Source organism: Heterocephalus glaber, unplaced genomic scaffold, assembly GCF_053883595.1.
Source record: "Heterocephalus glaber isolate CG9 unplaced genomic scaffold, H.glaber_assembly_v1.0 deba00001538, whole genome shotgun sequence".
In the NCBI taxonomy this organism is placed as follows: domain Eukaryota; kingdom Metazoa; phylum Chordata; class Mammalia; order Rodentia; family Bathyergidae; genus Heterocephalus; species Heterocephalus glaber.
This window is the reverse complement of record NW_028258333.1, coordinates 28,853,902-28,878,147: the sequence shown is the minus strand read 5'-3', so window position 1 is coordinate 28,878,147 and position 24,246 is coordinate 28,853,902. Positions and strand designations below refer to the sequence as shown.

General features: G+C 36.1%; 1 protein-coding gene across 9 annotated transcripts in view; it reads right to left on the bottom strand.

Annotated features, from left to right (window-relative positions):
- Ghr (growth hormone receptor) overlaps positions 1-24,246 on the bottom strand; it is a 284,924-nt gene that overhangs the window by 8,298 nt on the left and 252,380 nt on the right. For all 9 annotated transcript variants that reach the window (XM_004848567.4, XM_021261448.2, XM_021261449.2 and 6 more), the window contains 4 exons: positions 14,747-14,919; positions 10,325-10,503; positions 4,519-4,684; positions 1,844-1,934 (listed from right to left, as the gene is read on the bottom strand). In XM_004848567.4, coding sequence (XP_004848624.1) covers positions 1,844-1,934; positions 4,519-4,684; positions 10,325-10,503; positions 14,747-14,919 — 609 coding nt within the window. The remainder of the gene's footprint in view (positions 1-1,843; positions 1,935-4,518; positions 4,685-10,324; positions 10,504-14,746; positions 14,920-24,246) is intronic.

Below are 24,246 nucleotides of genomic sequence, written 5' to 3'. Positions count from 1 at the left end.
AAAAATGATTCTTTCCTACAAAGAGCTCAATTTAGATAGGAAATTGGATGTACAATAAAGACTTTATACTAATTTTATAATTTGTGGATTGTGACTTTTAGTTTAGTTTAATTACTCATGAAAAATATTGTTTTAGAGAAAAGTTAATGTACTCTTTGAAATCCTATTTATTAAGAGGATTTTTGTTGTTTCAGATATTGTCAACAAACATAGGTAAACAGTGTAACACATTGGCCTTCATGGTAACTCCAAATTGACCTCAAGTATGAACAAATAACATTGCATATGTAATGGGTTTATTTACTACAATTGCATATGCGTTCACCTATCAACACAAACAGAAATATTTCTCGAGAATTACGTGCAAAATGAAATTGTGTGGAGTGAATTTTGCTTTCCTACTGGTTTATATTATAAAATTAAACATGAAACCCTTCTGAAAATAACTCATTCTGCATTCAGAAGACTTTTAGCATGCTTGACACTCTAGAAGGGTTAGCATTATAGGCTGGCTTGCTTGCTCTTTCCTTCTTTCTTTCTTTCTTTCTTTCTTTCTTTCTTTCTTTCTTTCTTTCTTTCTTTCCTTCCTTCCTTCTCTCTCTCTCTCTCTCTCTCTCTCTCTCTCTCTCTCTCTTTCTTTCTTTCTTTCTTTCTTTCTTTTTTTGGTATGGGGATTTGAACTTAGGATCTTGCACTTACTAGGCAGGCGTAGTGCCAGTGAGATAAATCCCCAGCCCAGGAATTGTTTCTAATAAAAATTCTATTGTGGAGTTTAAAAATGCTCAAATATCCCAAAGCCAATGAAATGTTTGTAACAATATATTCACATAGATCCCATTTTGATTTGTAGATGGGTCTTAGCTTCAGTTAGAGAACTTGTTTTCAATTCTAGGTAGGATGATCAACTGTCTTGCCTAGAACTGGGGGATTTCTCAGGACTTGCAGTGCAAAACCTACAGTCCTAGGCAACCTGGGAGTGGTAAGTGGCCCTAGTTCTAGGAGGAGAACATAATTAAGAGATTTTAAAAATATCCTAAATGTAAGAAACTGACAGCCTACATCATTCATTTTCCCCTATATTTTGTATAAAAACCTCCCTGTAATGTGCACTAAATTTCTTTCAAGAAGAAAAACAGAATGCTACCATCTCATTGCTCAAGGCAAATTTAAAGGTCACATGACCTAATACGTTCCTATTACCCACAAAAATGTGGAAACCCAGGGAAATTAAGGGATGAAGGCATGATCAAACAACAGTGGCTGAGTAACTGGAACCCAAGACTTTTGATTCAAAGAGCATTCAAAATGAAATCTCTTCAAACTTAGAAACAGTTTTATCTGCATTTACAAGTGCAGGTGAAATACAAAATTATAAATAACCAAATAATTTAAATGAAACCTAGATTTACCTGAAATCACCATCATATAAAATCTTTCAATAATTTTATTAGATTGAGTTGACCAGGTGGCTCTAGTTTGCCTTACATGTGCCTGTACTTGAGGACTGCATCAGACTCAGGCAAAGCCTCAGTGATTTCTTGGGGTCTGAGATTGAACAGATTCAGGTCACTAGTGCTGGGTATGTATACGCCTAAGGTATATGCTGGGTATGTACTGCCCTAAGCCTCTTTATGTACTTTGTGACAGCCAGATAGTAAGTACTAAACTTGTAAGTACTCTAAAATAATGCAACAGAGTCTTACAGAAATAGTAAATGTATAACTGGAGTTAAAGTTTTACTGGGTTAATTAAAATTTCCACTCAAAATGCACAAGAGAAAATATCAAAGAATCCATAGGAATCTAAGCAATTTGTAAAAACATATCAAAGAAGATGAACTTACCTTTGCTGTTTAGAAAATATGACCACAAGTAGCATCACCATTAGTCCAAATATTCCAAAGATCATAATTAAGAACCATGGAAACTGGAATTCTGAAACACACAAGAATATTTCACTCAGAATTATGAAAGTTAAAGCAAAGTTCACATTTCATTCTCTGTTTCTACATAAAAATATTTGCTAATTTGAATTCATTTGATAACCTTGCAAACAATAGGATGACTTAGGGTTTTTTTCTGTTCTAAGAACACCTCTGTCTACTGTTAAAATCCTTTCACATTGATGAAATCTTGCAAAATAAAAAGGATATGGCTCAGACATACATGTTTAAAACAAAACAGAACAGAACAAAACAAACAATCTAAGCATTTAATTAGTCAAAGGAGTATCACTAAGGGCTTTGGCTCTAGGACAAACTATTGTTTGTCAGACCTAACTACTGCTCCCTTCCTTCCTTCCTTCCTTCCTTCCTTCCTTCCTTCCTTCCTTCCTTCCTCCCTTCCTCCCTCCCTTCTTCCTTCCTTCCTTCCTTCCTACCTTTCATATTTTTTAGCTTCTAGATTGAGGATCTGTCAAAAAATGTGGATGAAATCTTTATTACGAATCATGACAGAAATTTCTTAGACACATAAAACATCATTTCACAGCTTTAAATCCCCGCATTCCTTCTGAGACTCCTGACTTCAGCTTGTAGTATACTGTGTATGAGACTTGGGGAAATCTATAAAGTTTCTGTGTAATTCCTCAAGACTAAGTGTTTTTATGCCACAAGACTAAACAACTTTGCAGTTGTTTTCCAGTATTCTTACCAACAGTGGCAGAGGCTTACCACTTTTTAAATGAAAAAGATATGTGGAATTTACCTAATTTTGCTTTTAAAAAGTAGGCCTTTATGCTGAAATATGCTTTCCTTATTTAATAAATTATTAATATCTCCAAGGGAAATAATATGGATATTTTTGAGAATTATTAGGGGAAAGGATATCATTTTAGATCTTGTGGTATCTGTAATTTTATAGCAATGACACATTCAGAAGTCCAAGAAGCCACAGTTTCCCCTCTTTTTTTTTTTTTTTTTTTAGTATGGAAAGAAAAGCCGATTAGGAAAAAACTGTGCTAACGAAATCAAATGCCATCATTAAGCTCAAAATATTTGTGGTAATTGTCCTTTTTAAAAATTAATTGCATTATATGAAATACTGTTTAAAAACAAGCCAGGTAACTAGAGCTTAGAAACAATGGTGCTATTGAAGTTTCCATCTTAGTGCTATTTAGTGACATTCAATCTATACAGTAAATGCAGAAATATAAATTTCTTTGTAGCTTATGATTATCTCATTACTAAACTTCAACTCATAATGCCCTAGAAAACCATTGAAAGTGATGACATGTATACTTTATTGTTCATTATTTACCAGCCTTCTTTATTTCTGTATCTAAGAGCTTAATTCTTTTATTCTACATTTATAGGTCTCATTCTCCAAACTTTAATCATCTTTGTGGTTCTTCTATCTAGGATCTTCAGATGTGTCACATTTCCTTTGAGTGTGACTACCACACTACTTACTAGTCCTTCCTTCAAGTAAAGGCTACACCTGCACTTTTTGTTTTTTCTCTTAAGTTCTTTTATTGGTACGTTTTAGGTATACAATTCATTTACATTTATCATTGGGTGCTTGTACCTGTACATGATGTATCTTGGTTCTTATTTTTGCCCCATTACCTGTGCGCCCTTCACCCCCTCCACCCTTCCCTATTTACATAGACATCATTTCCATTTTTTTTTCTTTTCTCATAGTTTCTCCTTTCCCTCCTTTCCTTTCCCCTTCCCCTCCCTTCACCCCTTTGTCTTTGGACCTTTTTTCCTATTTCAAATTATCAATTATTCATTTTAATCATTTTAACCCTTGTTTACACTATCAGTTTCTCACACTAGAGAAACTATTCAGTATTTACACATGTGGGTCCTATTCATTTCACTTAAGAGTATGGCCTCAATATGCATCCATTTAGCTATAAATGACTCCAGTTTTTCATTCTTTATGGCTGAGTAGTACTCCATTTTATAAAAAAAAACACATCTTCTTTATCCAGTTTCCAGTTGATGGGAACTTGGGCTGCTTCCAAGCTTTAGCTATTACAAACTGCTGCTATGAACATGGGTGCACATATATCGCTGTGGTATGATTCTTTTATTTCTTTTGGGAAGATACCCAATACACCTGAACTTTCTAAAACCAGAAAGCACCAGTACTACTTATGCTGACACAATATGAAGCTTTCTCTTAGATGCAATATACACATTCATCCATTTAAATAAATACTTTCTTCCTTTGGGATTAGAAAAACATTTTTATCTGATTATACATTCAAAACAAATTCATTGTAGAAAATTTTATAACTATATAAAAACTTGTCTGCATTTCCACTATCTAGAAATAAACACAGCATTTCTCTATCTAAATTTCCACTTAGCTCAGGACTTTTCCTGAATTAAATAATTTGGAAACCAAATGCTCCTTCTGGTTTTGCAATACATAATATCTGTTTTAGATGGTAAGTGCAAGGTCTCTCACCTTGATATTTGATGTGAATGCATTTTTATCTACACAACAAGCTAACAATTAAGGCATGTATCAACTGATGTATTGCCAAAAGGCACTTATTTTTCTTTACCTTCTTCACACGTAAATGAGCTCAACTGAGGAAGTGTTATGTAGAGCACTTCACTGAACTCGCCATATTTTTCAGAGTGTTTTTGTCTGCATCTTACACGAACTTCATATTCTTTATCCATTTTCAATGAGTACAGTGGAACTGATGTTGATATTACAGGGTCCATCTTTCAAGAAAAAATATAAAGTCTTATTGGCTAGATACTCATCAACTCAAAGTAGTAGATGCTTTATGTATTCTTTCATTTATATTTAAAATGCATTTCTATAAAGTGAGCAATATTTAAAAATGTCCAGAGAAAATTTACTATTTAGAAGATAATTGAAACAAGTTATATCAAGAGTCATTTCATTAAAAGGATAACAGCCTTCCGATTTATTTGGTATAAACACAAAGATATAATAGATTTGCTTGAAGAAATGCAGCTAGATCTTTAAAGTGAGCTGTTATAAATTCTACTAAGCTTAAAGTGTAATAGAATTATTACACAGAATAGCAGATCTTAAAGACTATAGATGTATTTCCTACTTCTCTGGGACATTTCAGTTTTTTATAGAGGAAGACATTAAAGCAGAGAAAAAATCAAATGTATTTCAATATCAAAGAAACTATAGCCATAGGCAAGTTATATATCTGTGTTTCTTAGAAATTTCAGGTAATTACTTATCCATAATCACTGAATTGTAAAGGATTCCAGAAATACAATAGTTCTTTATTAAAAGTTCAAATTATTTTATTAAAATAATGACATATGTAATCTGCTTATTCCAGAAGGTTTAAGCCCATTGTAAAATAGTTCTGTGTTCAAAATTCACAAAGAAAAGTCACTGAAGTCCTTTGATAATGACCATCAGAGTCTCACAAAGTTTAGGGTCAAGATATTCTTTTACTTCTCAGAGAAAGGTAGATTGAATTACTAGACTCTCAAGACACATTTTTTTCTATCAAAGAGGTAGATCCAACTAGTGATTTTGTTTTCCTCCAAATCAAATATTCAGAGCAGGTACTCAATGTACTTTTTATGTATTTTCAAGTAGAACAACTTGTTGCTGTTTATAGAATACTTGGAACACTCACTTTTTCTTTCTTTCTTTCTTTCTTTCTTTTTTTTTTTTTGGTACCGGGGATTGAACTCGGGTCCTTGTGCTTGCGCAGCAGGCGGTGAAACCACTGAGCTAAATCCCCGGCCCAACACTCACTTTTTCATCAGCATGGATTTTCACATAAGTAAAATCCTCACAATTTTTTATGAAGTCTAAAGCCAGGCCTTCAACGTCTGAATGAAATTTTTCTTTCACCCCAGTTGGCTTCAACTCACAAGCACCTCTTTTTTCCTATGTGTACATGACATAGGTTTTTGTTTTGTTTTTTTTACTACTTCTTTTACAAAAGCCTCTAAATATATGCAATATTTGCATGCCTAAAATGTTTTCTTTAAAGCAGCATTCTGAGTATTGCACTTATTTTACAATTTTTCTTAAAATACTTCAAAAGGTCTATGTTTTTATTCTTGGGACCCCAATTTTTCTGTTATTATCACCAATACTATTTGTAGATTTCACTAACAACGGAATCAAAAAAGAGCCCTAAGTGATTGACCTATCACTCCCTCTTCATCTTTCTTCAGTGGTTCACACAAGCATTTTTCAAGTGGCTTCTACTGTATTTGACCCTGTCATTGGCCTCTATGGGGTACCTATTCCTCGTCTAATCCTCAGTGAGAATATTGTGTGTTGCTGATGTTCTAAGTCTTTCTTGGCACTCTTCTCCATTCTACTCTGCCAGACAATGACACACTTATCTTTTTTAAATTAAGTTTATTGGTACTTTTTTAGGTATACATTATGATCATATGCATCGTTGGGAATTTGTACCTGTACATGATACATATTGGTTCTTCTTTTCTCCCCATTCCCCTTCCCTCCTTTCCACTCCTCCACCCCTCCGTATTTACAAAAAACTGTGTTTCCATTTTTTCCTTCTTTTTTCATTTTTTTTCTTACCTGTATCCCTGCCCCCCCCCCCTTTGGACCTTTTCTGCTTATTTCACATTATCTATTACACATTTTGGTCCTCTTTTACACTTTCAGTTTCTCACACCAGAGAAACTATTCGGTATTTATATATGTGAGACACACTTATCTTATTACTTATTATATTTCACTGTTCAAATATAATTATGCACATGTTTATATTATACTGCAATTCCCTGAGGGAACTCAAAATCTTTCAAATATCTCAAATAAATATATAATGATACATCATCTAGGAACTTGGAAAAGAACAAATTCATCCAAAAGTTAGCAGAAGCAAGGGTATTATAAACATCAAAGCAGAAATAAATGGAAAATATCAACAAAAACAAGAATTGGTCTTTTGAAAAGATAAAACTGCAAACCTTCAGCTAGGTGAAGAAAATAAAGTGAAAGAAGAGACATTAAAATTGATGCCATAGAAATAAAAAAAGCTTAAGAAACTTCTAAGAAAAATTACATTCCATAAATTGGATAATTTGAATGGAATGGATAAATTCCTAGATACATAGAACCTACCAAGACTGAATCATGAAGAAAAGGAAAGTCTGAACAGAACTATAATAAGTAAGGAAGTTGAATCAGTAATACAAAATCTCCCATCATAGAAAACTCCAGGCCCTGACTACTTCATGGCTAATGTTACTAAACATTATGAACCAATTCTTTTCAAATTCATCCAAAAAAGTTAGACAAGGGATACTGTAAACTCGTCTTATAAGGCCAGTATTACCCTCATTCCAAACCACAAAGGTTACTACATGAAAAAAAATAAAACAAAACAGGCCAGTATCCCTGATGAGTATAGATGGAAAAAAAAAATCTTCAACAAACCACTAACAAACCAAACTCGACAGCACATTAAGAGGATCATCCATCACAATCAAGGGATTTATCCCAGAGGTGAAATAATGGTTCCACATACAACAATATATTGTATATATGAGATACACCACAATGACAGAATGAATAACAAAAGCCCTATGATTACCTCTATAGATGTAGAAGAAACATTTGGCATTTGACAAAATTTAGTATGTTTTCATGATAAAAAATTCTTCACAAATTGGGATTAGAAGGAATATATCTCAACATAAAAAAGGTCATGTATGAAAAAACCACAGCTGGCACCATGTGCAAGAGTAAAAAATAGGAAAGATTTCACTCTAAAATCAGAAATAAGACAAGGACACCTACTATTGCTAATTCTTTTTTTTGGAGGGTATACTGGGGATTGAACTCAGGACCTTGCGCTTCTGAGGCAGGCAGCAGCACCACTGAGCTAAATCCCCAGCCCTACTCTTGCTGCTTCTAATCACCATAGTGCTAAAAAGTACTAGCCAGAGAAAACAAGCAGGAGAAATAAATAAGTCTTCCAAATCAGAAAGGAAGAATATAAGTTGTCCCTGTTTGTAGACAAGATTTAAAAAATTTTAAATGCACTTTTTAATTGATACATAAAATAGAAAAAATTTATTTTTTGTGGTTACTATGTGATATATATGTATATATTTAAAATTTTATTTTTATTAGTACACGTTTACAGTACATAATTATTCCATTCATTATAGGGAGCTGGTACATGTACACAGCATATCTTAATCCTTTGTACATCCCTACTCCGCTCCTCCCTCCCTGTTCCTTCCATCTCTTGGCCCTTTCTCATTTGCAAAAGCTCCATCTCTATTTTTCCCTCCTCTTTCCTTCCACTCCCTACCTGTTCCTCCATTTTTTGTTCCCTTTCCCATTTGAAAAGTATTTCTCTATTTCCTATCGCTTAGTTTTTACTTCGCTTTTTATTTATATTTTGGGTTTCTCATATAAGAGAATCATGCAATATTTAAGCTTGTATGTGATATTTTGATAATGTATACCCCGTGTAATGTGTAAATTAGGTTAAACATATCTGCTCAAACATTTATCATTTCCCTAGGTGAAAATGGTCAAACTTTTTGCTTGTTGATTTTGAAATATATAGTACACCATTGTTATCTACAGTCATCCTGCTGTGCAGTAACACACACCAGAACTTCTTATTCCTGTCTAACTACAACAATACTCACTGATAGCGATTGCACTTATTCTGTAGATTGCTTTGGCTAGTATGGACATTATGACAATATTGATTCTTCTAATCAATGAACATTTTTTTCTTTCCATGTTTTATATCCTGCTGAATTCCTTTCATCAGTGTTTTATAGTTTTTATGGTAGAGATATTTCACTTCTTTGTTTTAATTTATTCCTAAATATTTTATTTACTTTGGCACTACTGTCTTGATTCACGGTAAGGTGCAAACAGTTTTTCCATCATTGCTTTTGTGCCATCAGTGTAAATATTCACACAGTGAACAAATTAGGAAAACAGTACTGATTTTTGGACTCCCTGAAAGGGTCTCAGGGACTCTCAGAGGTCCATGGTTCACATTTTGGGAACTGAAACCCTAGATGCCTATCACAGTGCCTTGTACAAAATTGTTATTTCTGTACCTGGCTACTGAATAAGTGTCTGATTATAACTTGGGTTTAGAAAGTCTTGCTTGACTTAGCATCTAGCCAGACTTTTTTTGCACCATTACAGAACAGATATCTAAACTAAAATGAGTCAGAAAATATAATCTCAAATCCCAGCTGTGTAACTATTCAAATCTGCTGAAATTTAACTTCCTCTTATGACAAAACTGGCTTCTTTTTCATTAGTTCACTGAATGGACCGGGCCTGGCATCTCAGAGTTCCAGGAGAGAGCTGTGCCATACTGGTGGGTACAACCCGATGCCTGGCCAGAAACTGCTTGGCTTGGCCAGGACTGTGACTGTGGTTAGACTGATTTAGAATTTGTTATATTGGGAGCAGCATGATTATCCTGTTTTCCTTCTCGTTGTGTCCCGTGTGGAATTTATCTAAGTGCTGAGTTCCCATATACTTGGCAAGGAAGTGAGGGTTTCAGAGACCAACTTGCCTATGTAGGACCATTTTATCTCCACTCTCCTCTGTGGTATGTAACAAAACATCTTTCTGAAACCGCTAAGAGACAAATTTCCTCCCTCCCTCCCTCTTCTGGAGTCACTTAAGATCTGATTTGAATCGTCTTGTGAATAGCAGTAATTAACATCATGGGAGGATATTTGGCCACAGTCCACTGAGAACTTGATTATAATCCTTCCCATGTCTTCTCCAACGAGTGCTAAGTGGTTTGAGTCCACAATTTTGCTCTGTAGTTAAACTGAATACCAAGGATGACTAGGGAAATTGTTTTCATTCCCTCTCATAGGCTCACAATATTTAGGATGATAATTGGATGATATTTCATGATAAAATCAGCCTTCTTCCATTAAGAAATTATGTGGCAGGTGTGAGAAACTGAAAGTGTAAATGAGGACCAAAATGTATAATAGATAATGTGAAATAGGAAGAAAAGGTCCAAAGGGGAAGGGGAAGTAGGGAGGTAGGGAAGTAGGGAGCGGAAAGGAAATAAGGGTAAGAAAAAAATATGAGAAAAGAAGGAAAAAATGGAAACAAAGTTTTTGTAAATAGGGAGGGGTGGAGGCATGGAAGGGAGGGAAGGGGAATGAGGAAAAACCAGGAACCAAGATATATCATGTACAGGTACAAATTTCCAGTGATGAATGTGATCATAATGTATACCTAAAATGAAAGTTATGTGGCCTATACAATGGGACATATGCTACTAGGTCAAAAAGAAGTCAAACTATAAATGAGTTGGATTGTTGAAATAGAAGCAAGTCAAAGTGTAAAATGTAGTGACACCTTACCATTTTCCATTGAGTTTCATTTGTTTGTTTAAATTGAAGTTCATATTCCAGCATTATCCATCCCTTATCAACATCTGTACTGGCTGGTGGTTCCCATCTCACTTGGATATCCCCATAAATCGCCGTTACACTGGTGTTCAGTAAAGTCCAGTTGAGGCCAATGGGTGGATCAGGTTGCACTGTGCAATTCAACAGATAAGTAGTACCCAGAGAGATACACTTAATATTAATGGAGTGCTTTCCTCCGAACAGACCAAATTAATTTATACATTTTGATCAATTATACTTTTAAATCTTCTAATATTCCTATTATAACTCTCATAAATAGGTTGCTTTTTAAAATTAAGGATATGTTTTTAACTTTTAAAAAAGTCTCTCCAAAAACTCCTTTTTGAGCCTAAAATCTGATCTACAACTTCTTTTTGAAGATTTGTCATGATTTATATTTCTTTTAGTTCTCTTAGCACTAACATTTTGGGCTTTTGGCAGAGGAATCTAACTCAAAACAGAAGGAACAGAAAGACAGATATATCTCAGTATTTAAACATGGGCTGTTCTGGAACTAGATGCACAGGAATATTTTCCAAACTGTGAACAATCTGGGACAAGGACCTTTTCTTACTCCTTTATTTTATTGCCACCAGTATAATCTTTTTAAACATCCTGCAAATGCTCCTTAGCTTTGTCATCCTCTAGTCATGTGATCATTTCTTCAGACATAAGAAGGATGGCATTACAGTGCTCTCTTGAATTAGTGATGACTTAATCTTTTCTGCCTTTTGCGCAACTATCATGTAGACAATATTAAGTAGTGTTTTCCTCAGTTTCTGCTCATATATTCTACATTTTTAGATAGATCAGTTGTATTATTATTAAGACCATAATACCACAGTTTCCCAAAGGTTGTTGAAGAAAAATGTAGATTCCAAAACTAGGAATTACATGTAGACTTATATTTTCTATTACTTCAAGTAAATTTTTGTTAAGTAGCTGTCATTACTAAGCCTTTTGAAAATCACTTGCAGCTACAGAGTAAAATTTACTTTCTTTTCTACAATATGTAGATGGTGGTTTACAGTGCTGCAAAATCTGGTTCCTCAGCATTGATCTGAGAAAAACAGATACATACTGTGAACAGCCATTATTGATTACTGACTCTGGAGGCCAAAGGGGAAAGTTCTTGTATTGATCCAGACTGGAAACAGACCTATGGTGGAAGAGCATGCTGCTGGCCACAGTGAAGTACATGCCAGTTAAGACTTTCTCTATTTTTAAGTCATAGATATACACACTTTGGAAATTAAATTTGAAGGATGTTCACATTACATATGCTCACATAATGGCAGTAATACCTTGTCCTTTTGTACTCTTTGGGGATTGAGGAATGTTGATAACTAAAGCCTCAAGATACCAATCTATAAAAGTGTTTTTGATGGAAAATTTCTAAAACATATTATTCATGCTATATCTTAAAATTTCCTCTGCCACTTTGAATAGAGTATATGGGACAGGGTCCTTTCCAAGAAGGAGCAATACCACTCTTATAAGAATAGTATGAACTTTCCCTTATCTCTACAACACATTTGAAATATTTAAAAGTTTCTGAATGTTAATCTATCCAGGACCAAACTGCTGTCCAACACTTACCTGCTCCTTTTTCATCTTTTCCATTTATGTTAATGGTGACTCTATCCCTCCAGTTACTAAGCATTAAAGCAATGAACTCTTCCTGACTCATCTTTTTCTCAGCTGTAGTTTCAAGATGCATCCAGATTCCAACCACTTCTCTCTGCATGCACCCCTATAACTTGTTTCTAGTCATTATCATTTTTTCAGCCCATCCTGCTGCATTTAGCCTCCTCACTATCCTCATGCCTTCCTCGAGCCTGTTTTTCATACCATCTTCAATATAGTAGACACAGTGATTGATTTTTCTCAACATTTAAGTTAGAGTCTATCAGTCATCATTAAAAACTATCCTAAGAAACAGGGAGTGTTGCTCAGCAGTAGAGTGTTTGCCTAGCATGTACGAGGCCCTGCATTCAATTCCCAGAAGAGGGTAGAAGGTGGGGCTCCAAGGCTACCTACCTCATTCCAGGTAAAAGCCAAAGTCATTACAATGGCTTGAAAAGTTCTACAGTCTCTCCAATCCAGTCTGTTCCTGTCCTTCCCTCAGAAATATGATTATTATCATAGTTCCTTCTTTATTCCAGTGTCACTGCCTCAGTGATAATCCTACTTAAAACTGAAACCTCTCCAACACCTGATTTTCTTTTCCTACTGGTCCTCCCTGGCATTGTCTCCTTCCAGCCTCATTGACATTAAATCCTAGGAAAACAAACATTTTCTTTTCCAGTGCATAGAACACTGCCTGGCTGCAGGAAAGAACATGATACATACTTGCTGAATGTACTAAATGAATGACTAATATATTGCTCAAATCCAAGAAACAGCCTGTGACATAGTAGAATATTTACATAATATAGGAGGCAACTATGGCTTGTAGTGATTGACGTCTTTCTCAAGACATATCTGTTCTTTTTGCTCACTTTCGGCCCCTTTGTTTTGCTTTTATGCTGTTGCTATTACTCTGCCTGTCATCACTTTTTACCTTGATTACCATAGTCTTCTAACCTCTCCATCTTTAGTGTGTCTTATTCCAATCTTTCGTCTGCAGAGAGCAAGATTACTTTCTCTAAGAAGTTAATAACATGACAGGTGGCACTGGATAGGTTTGAGATTAAGAGCACAGAATCTATAGGTTTAAATGCCAGCTCTACCTACCAGCTCGTTGATCTTGAGTGACTCATTTAACTGCTCTGAACCTCAGTTGCATCATCTGTAATGTGGGGATTAAATAGAACCTATCACACATGATTATTACCCACAGTGAGTCCTTTGTGAGTGTTATTAATATCCTCAGATCATTTCCCTGATTACGCACCTGCAAATGCATTATTTTGCAGTAAGGTAAAGCCCAGATTCCTCTTTGAAGCATATAAGAAAACTGATAGTTTCTCCAGCTGACCAATGGGCCTGTCCAACTTTTCTTGAGTCCTTGAATTTTCCGTGTGGTTTGCCACTGTCCACTATGATAATTGGCAGCTCTTGCTCATGCTTTAAGTGAACCATCATCACCTCTGTGCAACCCTGCCTTATCCCTTAGGCCCAGTTAATCATTCATGTCTTTGGTCACCACCTTGGTCACCATGTATTCCACTTGCCTGGTCCAACATTTCCCAAAATGTACTGTAGCACACTGTATTACAATTGTTTGTGAATGTGCCTGGCTCCTTTACTTGACTATATCTTACTTATTTCACACATGCAGATGCTCAGTGAAAGCCAAGTTAAATGAGGAGAGCTGGTTATTGGAAGGGACAGGGTTAGAATACAGGTCTTAACTCAGTATTCTTACAACTACCCTATTCTACTATTCCATTTAGCATCAGCTGAAGAGCTATACCTGATAGGACATATATTAAATAGTCTCTGTAGACTAGGCCCTGAGGTTATCTTTTCTTATTACAGTTTTCTCAATCTTCTCTCTCAAAGCCAGGTTTTCAGATTTTGCTTGTTTCTGTCTGCAGCATGTACTCAGATTTTCCCAGTATCTCCATCTTCTAATGCTTGAGAAACTACATATAAGAGCAATATATCTTGGAGAAAGGACAAGAAATTCCTATAAGCAACAAATGAGCTTTTGTTGGTAGATTTTGAGGTACCAAGTTCAGCTATTCAGTCTTTCTTTGATTCTTTCCATTTTTCTGTTTGTACTATTAGAGTATAAACACAAATATTCCAATTTTAGCTGTTTGTTTTGTTTTTCTCTTATGTCCACATGACTGGCAAAAGGATATCTGTGAGGATCTTTGCCTTAGCTCATTGAGCTGATTATCACCAATGTTTGTTTTCAGATCTTATAAGCATGTCTTTCAATCATGGCTGCTTGGTAAATGTAAAATTTGAGAATTATTATGCTTTGTGATAAAGAAAAGCTAGGCTTTGACTATTGCAATGACTGAGGTCAAAGATCAACATATTTCAGAAGATTTGAAATATAATAATTGTATAGAATGATTAGGAGAAAAGCAATCTTAATAGTACATGGAATTTCTTCCTTGCAGTGGCACACAATGTAATCCAGCTTTGAAGATTCCTAAAGGAAAAGACTCCTATTCTTTTCTTCACAATACTCTTTTTCTTCATGACATGTATTGCCAGGTTTTTAAATGTTAATATCAACTAAACTTCTTTCTGCTCTCTCCTTTCATTCACCAGCTGCTACCATTTCCTGTAAAATAGACTCCATGTACCTAATAAAACTATTCCAAAATCTTTCTACTCAATTATACTTGGAAATTGAGTTTCCTCACTCACATAGTCTAAAACTGTGTCAAGTGAAACAAACCTGTGATTTACCTATTTCATCAACAGAGAAACATTTTTTATCCACTGTACCACCATTACTAGTTAGCTTGACACAGTAGGGTTTCCAAATGGAGGTATATGATGAGTTAAAGTAACAGCTATTTTCTCCGGCAGAGACATAATCAGGGCATTCTTTCCATTCTAGGTTCTGTTCTTGAATGCTCCTGAAATAGAGAGTAAAAGAGGATTAATCATCCCCCCAAATCAAGTTATAACTTAAGTCAAAGTGAGTGCTTGACAGGTTCAATGAATAAGAGCATAAGTATATTATGACAAAAATATTTGCATTTTGGCAGCACTATGTCCAAGAAATAGCACATGTATAGAAAATATTACTGCCTGAAGACTGTTAGGAAGTGAATTGATACTTCTGCCCATAGTGAAAGCATCCATTTATTGAGTGTGTATATTGTGTCAGCTGCTAAATAAGCAATTCCTATGGTAGGTGCTTTATTATCTGCACTCTACAGATGAAGGTTCTGGGGCTTGAGGAGGCTTTAGAATGTTGCCTTATTAAAGCAGTGCAGAGAGCCAACTCCTAAACCACAGAGATTCCCAGAGAGCAGTGAATCTTTGGACCTGGATTTTTCTCCACCTCATGGTGAAAGAAATGGAGGAGGCAAGCTGATGGTGTGCTGCACGCTGAATCACACATTATACACAGCACTAGCGCTGTGCAGATATAGTGATAAAAAAGATTTGGTTCCTAAATGCAGGCTAGAAGACGACTTAGACATAATCATCTGAGTACTTTTTTCTAGTGTCTTATATTCATTCCACTGATATTCAATGAGAACTAATTATGTATAAAACACCTTGATAGACACTATGAGAGACACAGATTGCCTAAGCAATAACTTCTGTCTGAAGACAAAAGACTAAAAATCTGTATTACAAAGCAGTATGGGCAAGCATTCAGAGTTAGTATTCACTGGAGTCTTCAAGAGTTCAGAAACAGAAATAATCATTCTGTTCATGGAAGGCAGTGTTTTTTGCAGTGCTGAAAGATGGGTTAAAGTTTAATAGATGGCAATAAGAAAAGAAAAGGAGGAGACAGAGTGGTCAAAGGTGTTGAGGTAAAGTCGCGCAGAAAATGCCGAATCAGTCCGCTGAAGACAGGCAGCCACCTGGTTCCACACTACAAAGACGCAGAGGACACCGGACCACCAGATCTCGGTACTGAGTCCCACTGCTCCCGGCCCAGAGGTAGGGGCTTCTGAGCTGCCATCCCACTGCTCCTGGTCCAGAGGAAGGGGCTTGCAGGTCACCATTCCTCCCGCTGCTCCCAGCCCACAGGAAAGGGCTTTTGGGCCACCATCCCTACTGCTGCTCCCAGCCCCTGTCCCACCTCTCCCAGCTCAGAGGAGGTAATCCTTGCAGGCGCCAACAGTGCCCCCCCCCCAGTCAAAATGAGAAAAAATGTAAATAAGTCTCAAAACCAGACTTCCAGATCACCTACAGCAACCCCAAAGGGAAATGAGCTGGAACACTCTGATACTCAACCACCTGGACCCACTGAACTGGCAACAAAAGGGGATCTGGAAAAAATGAAATCAGAAATAATTTTTCAGATAACAGGAGAAATTCTGCACCTAGTGGAAGACATGATTAATAAATCTAGAGAGGAGCTGAGGAACATGATGGAATCCCAACATAGGAAACAAAAGGAATCCATAAAACAGATGCAAATAGATTTCCAGGACATGAAAAACTCCACTGAAAGTCTACACAGAAGAATGAGCCAATGTGAGGACAGAATTTCAGATACAGACGATAAGACTGCAATTAATGACCAGGAAAGGAAAAATTGCTTCAAGATTATAAGGGAACATGAGAAATCAACCCAGCAGCTGCTAGATGATGCAAAGAAGAATAACATAAGACTGATTGGAGTCAATGAAGAAACAGGAGAGAGTGCAGATGACATTAAAAAAAAAAAACTCTTCACAGAAATAATGGCAGAAAACTTCCCAAGCAGGGGAAAAGAGCTTGACATACAGATAAGTGAGGCATATAGGACTCCAAATAGCCTTGAGCAAAAAAAAATCTACACATAGGCATATAATTTTTAAGATTCCAGAAATTCAACAGAAGAACAAAGTTCTACAAACAGTTAGAGAAAAGAAACAAATCACATATAAAGGAAAGCCCATCAGAATCACAGCAGACTTCTCAACACAAACCATCAAGGCAAGAAGAGCTTGGAGTGACATATACCAAGCCCTAAAAGAAAACAGCCTCCAACCCAGATTGATGTACCCTGCAAAACTTTCTTTGAAAATGGATGGAGAAATAAGATACTTTCATGACAAAGAGCACCTTAGGAACTTCGTGAACACCAAAGCAGCACTCCAAAAAATTTTACACAATAGCCTAGGAACAGACATTGAGGATCACAACCCCAGGAAGCAAAGCAGAATGAACCCATCTGGCATGACAAGAAATTAAATGTAAAGGAGGAGAACCCAACAAAAAGAAAAAGTCATGGCAATGATAAGTCAATACATTTCAGTTATAACCATCAACGTTAATGGTCTCAATTCACCAATCAAAAGAAATAGACTGGCAGAATGGGTCAAGAAGCAAAATACAACAATATGCTGCATACAAGAAACACACTTAATTCAAAAGGAAATTCATGGACTGAAAGTTAAAGGGTGGAAAACAATACTCCATGCAATGGGAACCCCGAAAAAAGCAGGAGTAGCTATCCTCTTGGCAGATCAAGTAGATTTCAAACTAACACTGATTAAGAGAGATGAAGAAGGACACTACATCTTTGTAAAGGGAACAATCCAAGAGGAAAAGATAACAATCATAAATATCTATGCACCAAACACTAGTGCACCCAACTATATAAAACAAATACTAATGGACATGAAAAGTCATATATGCACTAATACAATTGTTGTGGGTGACCTCAACACCCCACTGTCACAAATAGATAGATCAACTAGACAAAAAATAAGTCATGAAATACTAGAACTCAATGAAACTCTTGAACAAATGAACTTATCAGATGTTTACAGAGTCTTCCACCCCACAAACTCAGAATGCACATTCTTCTCAGCTGCACATGGGTGATTCTCCAAAATAGACCCCATACTCACACATAGAACATGTTTAAGTAAATGCAAAGGAATTGAAGTTATCCCCTGTATATTATCAGACCATAGTGAGATGAAATTGCAGATCCACAGCAAAAAACTCGAAAAATTTCATAAACACGTGGAAATTGAACAACACACTTCTGAATAACCAATGGGACACAGAGGAAATTAAAGAAGAAATCAGACAGTTCTTTCAATTAAATGAAAATGACAATACAACATATTGGAATCTATGGGACACAATGAAAGCAGTCTTACGATGGAAATTCATGGCAGTGAATACACATATTAGGAAAACAGAATGAGCCCAATTAAGCAACCTGATGCTGCACCTCAAGAGTCTAGAAAAAGAAGAGCAGGACAACCCCAGAGTGCATACAAGGGAGGCAATTATAAAGATTAGAGGAGAAATCAATGCAATGGAGACTAAGAGAATGATACAAAAAAATCAATGAAGCCAAGAGTTGGTGCTTTGAAAGAATCAACAAAATTGACAAACCCTTACCCAGGCTTATCTGAAAAAGGAAAGAAAAGGCCCAAATCCATGCAATTAGGAATGAAAAGGGTGAAATTACAACAGACCCAGCAGAAATCCAGAGGATCATCAATTCCTACTTCCAGAACCTATACGCCAATAAGTTGGACAACACAGAAGAAATGGACAGATTCCTAGATACATATGAATTACCAACATTGAACGAAGAAGACCTAAAAATTCTAAACAACCCAATATCAACCAATGAAATTGAAAATGTAATTAAAATCTTATCAACTAAGAAAAGCCTGGGCCCTGATGGCTTCACTGCTGAATTCTACAAGACATTTAGAGAGGAACTGCTACCACTACTGTTTAAGCTCTTCAATGAAATTGAAAGAGAAGCAATACTCCCAAACTCATTCCTGGAAGCAAGCATCACTTTGATCCCCAAAGCAAAGAAAGACTCAACCGAAAAGGAGAACTATAGGCCAATCTCACTAATGAATATAGATGCAAAAATCCTTAATAAGATACTGGCAAACAGAATGCAGAAGATCATCAAGAAGATCATACACCCTGATCAAGTGGGATTCATCCCAGGGATACAGGGATGGTTCAATATACACAAATCAATCAATGAATACACTATATCAATAGAGCCAAGGACAAAAACCATATGATTATCTCCATAGACGCAGAAAAAGCATTTGACAAAATCTAGCATGCATTTATCATAAAAACCCTACAAAAAATTGGAATAGATGGTCTCTACCTCAAACTGGTAAAAGCCATCTATGAAAAACCAACAGCCAATAGCATACTAAATGGTCAAAAACTGAAATCCTTCACACTAAAATCAGGAACAAGACAAGGATGTCCACTATCACCACTCTTGTTCAATATAGTTTTGGAAACATTAGCCACAGCAATTAGACAAGAGAAAGAAATGAAAGGAATAAAGATAGGAAATGAAGAAGTCAAATTGTCATTATTTGCAGATGACATGATACTGTACATAGAAGACCCTAAGAACTCCACCAAAAGTCTTCTAGAGTTAATAACCAAATTCAGTCAAGTAGCTGGTTACAAGGTCAACATACAAAAATCAATAGCTTTCCTCTACACAAATGACAGACTCACTGAGAGAGAAATAGGGCAAATAATTCCTTTCACAATAGCATCCAGAAAACTGAAATACCTAGGAATCAACCTAACAAAAGAAATCAAAGACCTCTTCTCTGAAAACTATGGCACTCTGAAAAGAGAGATTGAAGATGATATCAGAAAATGGACAGACACCCCCTGCTCCTGGGTAGGAAGGATTAATATAGTGAAAATGGCCATACTTCCAAAACTGCTACACAGATTTAATGTAATTCCAATTGAGATCCCAGCAGCATACTTCATAGACCTCAAGAAAAAAATCCAAAAATTCATTTGGAGCAAGAAGACACCCAGAATAGCAAAAGCAATTCTAGGTAACAGAGACATGGCAGGGGGTATCACAATCCCCAACCTGCAGCTATAGTACAAAGCTACTGTGTTAAAAACAGCATGGTACTGGCAAAGAAACAGACCTGAGGAGCAGTGGAACATATTAGAAGATGGAGGAACAACTCCAGACACACTCAGCCATCTCATCTTTGGTAAAGGAGCCAAACACTCTCACTGGAGGAAAGATAGCCTCTTTAATAAATGGTGCTGGAAAAATTGGGCTTCAACTTGCCAAAGATTAAGACTAGACATATCTCTCTCACCATGCACTAAACTAAAATCAAAATGGATTAAATATCTAAATATTAAAATAGAAACTCTGAACCAGTTGGAACAGAGGTTAGGTAGAACCCTTGAAGACATTGGTGTAGGAAAAGATTTAATGAACAAAACATCAATTGCCCCTGAACTGGCACAAACAATCAACAAGTGGGATCTCTTCTTATTAAAAAGCTTCTGCATAGCAAGAGAAACCACCAGCAGTGTGAAGAGACAACCCACAATGTGGGAAAAAATCTTCACCTGCTTTTCCTCAGACAACGTTCTACTATCTTGAATCTATAAAGAACTTAAAAAGATCAGACCTCCCAAATTTAAAGACCCAATCCAAAAATGGGCATCTGAAATGAACAGACATTTGTCAGACAAGGAAGTAGAAATAGCAAATAAATATATGAAAAAAATGTTCAACATCACTGGTCATTCGAGAGATGCAAATGAAAACAACTCTGAGATTTCACCTCACTCCAGAAAGAATGGCTGCTATCATGAAATCAACCAATAAGAAATGCTGGCGGGTCTCTGGGGAAAGAGGAAACCTGCTCCACTGCTGGTGGTAGTGTAGACTGGTGCAACCACTGTGGAAATCAGTATGGAGATATCTCAGAGAACTAGGACTGGAAGTCCCATTTGACCCCGCTATTCCACTGCTGGGGATCTTCCCCAAAGAATTAAAAGAATCACAGCACAGTGATATATGTGCACCCATGTTCATAGCAGCACAGTTTGTAATAGCTAAAACTTGGAAACAAGTTTTACAAATGTCCATCAGCTGGAGACTGGATAAAGAAAATGTGTTTTTTTAATAAAATGGTGTACTACTCAGCCACAAAAAGTGAGAAATTAGAGACATTTATAGCTAAGTGGATGCACATTGAGGCGATACTCTTAAGTGAAATAAATAGAACACACATGTATAAATACTGAATAGTTTCTCTGGTGTGAGAAACTGAAAGTGTAAATAAGGACTAAAATGTATAATAGGTAATGTGAAATAGAAAGAAAAGGGGCAAAGGGGAAGGAAGTGGGAGGGCTAGGGGAATGGATAGAAGGTTATGGGATTAATATGAGAAAATGGAAAACTAGGAACAAAATCTGTGTAAACAGGGAGGACTGGAGGGGTTGAAGGGAGGGCTGGGCAAGGGTGAAAAATAAGAACCAAGAGAGACTATGTAAAGGTGCAAATTTCCAATGATGAATGTCATTATATTGTATACCTAAAATGTACCAAGGATTAGAATGAATAATCGATAATGTAAAATAGGAAGAAAAGGTCCAAAGGGGTAGGGGTAGTGGGAGAGGCAGCGAAAGGAAAGAAGGGAAAGGAAAAATGATGAGAAATGGAAAAAATGGAAATAAAGTCTTTGTAAATAGGGAAGGGTGGAGGGGGTGAAGGGAGGTCTAGGAATGGAGAAAAAATAAAAACCAAGATGCATTATGTAAAGGTACAATTCCCAATGAGAAATGTAATTGTGTTGTATACCTACAATGTACCAATAAAAGAAGTTAACAACAACAACAACAACAAAAAGGTGTTGAGGTAAGAAGTATGGGCACAGGTGAGGCGAGTGGGGCAAGAGGAAACAGAATGTTAGTAAAGAATGTTTTGTGAAATTAGAATTGCAACTTAGGTGGGATAATCCATTATCCCTTTATTATATACTATCCTGTATCTGTTGAAAAGAGAACTTATGAGTAAATGGAGCATGAAGTAGTGTAATCTTTAGTTAGGGAAGAAGGAGGAAGGAGTGATCCTGGTGCCTGTGGAGGTTTTGGATCATTCCATTGTGGGAAGGTGCTGGGCAGCACTGGGCAATGAGAACAATGCCGGCTATGATGAAGGAATGAGAAGTAGGACGAAGATACATTCTTCCCTCTTTACTGTTTAGCTGTTTTTCAAGCTGGTTTCTTTGGCAGTAGGAGGAGAGTTGTACAGGATCGGGTGGTTCCTTAGACAGCTGCTCATCAGCTACTGGAATAAACTTGGAAATAAAATGAAGATACGCTAGAGCCTGACACAGTGAACTTTTGCTTAAATTCTAGCTGACATTCTTAAATATTTCATGTCCTTGGATGAGAGGGAGATTAATTCCTTCTGGAAAAAGTGAGTTAAAGACAAAAGAAGGGATAACATGTTTGTATATATATGTATGCATGTGTAAGTGTATTTAGGGTAATTAGAAAAAAGATAAAAATATTAAGGAGTTAGGTGAGATATTGAATTATAGTATTTTAAAATTTGACTTTGAAATTCAAACTAAATAAGAATTCATTATACCGAATAGTTTCTCTGGTTTGAAAAACTAAACCTGTAAATAAGGATCAAATGGTATAATTGATAATGTTAAATAGGAAAAAAAGGTCTAAAGAAGTAGGGGGAATGGGAGGGGTAGGGGAAAGGAAAGAAGGGAAAGGAAAAAATATGAGAAAAGGACAAAAGAGAAACAAAGTCTTTGTAAATAGGGAAGGGTGGAGGGAATGAAGGCAGGGCAGGGGAATGGAGAAAAAATAAGAACCAAGATACATCATGTAAAGGTACAAGATCCCAATGATGAATCTAACTGTATTGTATACCTAAAATGTACCAAAAACTTAATGGAAAAAATAAGAATGCATTAGAGAATGGTTTAATAAAATTGTCAATGGCACAAGAGTTTTATATAATTGTAGGGGAGATATTGAACATACTTAGAATAATTGATATTATGAAAGTTAGAAAACTTAAAATATTAAGGTATACTAGAGATGTAGAGTAGTACTTAGCAAGTCTGGATTTGGAATAAGGAGGCTATCTATGTTGTGTTTAACGTAGTTTGTCAATTTTGGCAATATTACCATGAGGGTCCCATGAGGATTGTGGGAAAAACCCTGTTTAGGTTAACTCAGATCCATTAGCTCCACAGAATAAACCACTTACAGCACTTAATCTTAAGCATGGTGGATCAGGAATAGCTAGTTCAAAACACAGCTCCCAATACTCTTCTTGATTAACCACAGTTGAAAAAATATTTGAAACTCATCTCTGAAATTATTAAATCTAGAACCCTGAAAAAAAATGGACCATGAAACAGAGACTTCATCACCTGCTTCACTGGAATAAATTTCAATACAGATGAACAAAGCGAATTTATAGAAGTTACTCTTTTGCCGTGGTCCCAAAAGAGACACACTTTAAGTCTGCTCCTAGACTATCTTATAAAAAGTGATAACATAGGAGAATGTTATAAAAAATCAGAGAAAAGAGCAGAAGAAATGTTTTACATCTAACAGTAACCAATTGGAGAAGAAATCATAAAAATGAAACATTTATGCTTTAAGGGTAATTTACCTCATGCATTTTTTGGGCTTAATATGTAACCTTCAGAAAAAAAAAAGTAACAGTACCCCTTCTCACTTCTAATTTCCCCTACAACTTTGCATGGAAAACAAAACTTCTTTTTAAAAAAGGCAAGGGTAACTTTTAAAATTAATTTTATTGGTACACTTTAGTTATATGATATAATGACATTCATCATTGGAAATTTGCACCTTTACATAATCTCTCTTGGTTCTTTTTTTTCCCCCTTCCCCTGCCCTCCCTTCAACCCCTCCACCCTTTGCTATTTACAAAGATTTTGTTTCCATTTTTTCATTTTCTCATATTAATTTCATTACCTTCTTTCCTTTCCCCTACCCCTCCCATTTCCCCTTCCCCTTTGCCCCTTTTCTTCCTATTTCACATTTATCTATTATACCTTTTAGTCCTCATTTTCACTTTCAGTTTCTCACACTGGAGAAACTATTCAGTATTTGCACACGTGTGTTCTATTTATTTCACTTAAGAGTATCGCCTCAATGTGCATCCACTTAGCTATAAATGTCTCTAATTTCTCAGTTTTTGTGGTTGAGTAGTACTCCATTTTATAAAAAAACCACATTTTCTTTATCCAGTCTCCAGTTGATGGGCATTTGGGCTGTTTCCAAGTTTTAGCTATTACAAACTGTGCTGCTATGAACATGGGTGCACATATATCACTGTGGTATGATTCTTTTAATTCTTTGGGGAAGATCCCCAGCAGTGGAATAGCGGGGTCAAATGGGACTTCCAGTCCTAGTTCTCTGAGATACCTCCATACTGATTTCCACAGTGG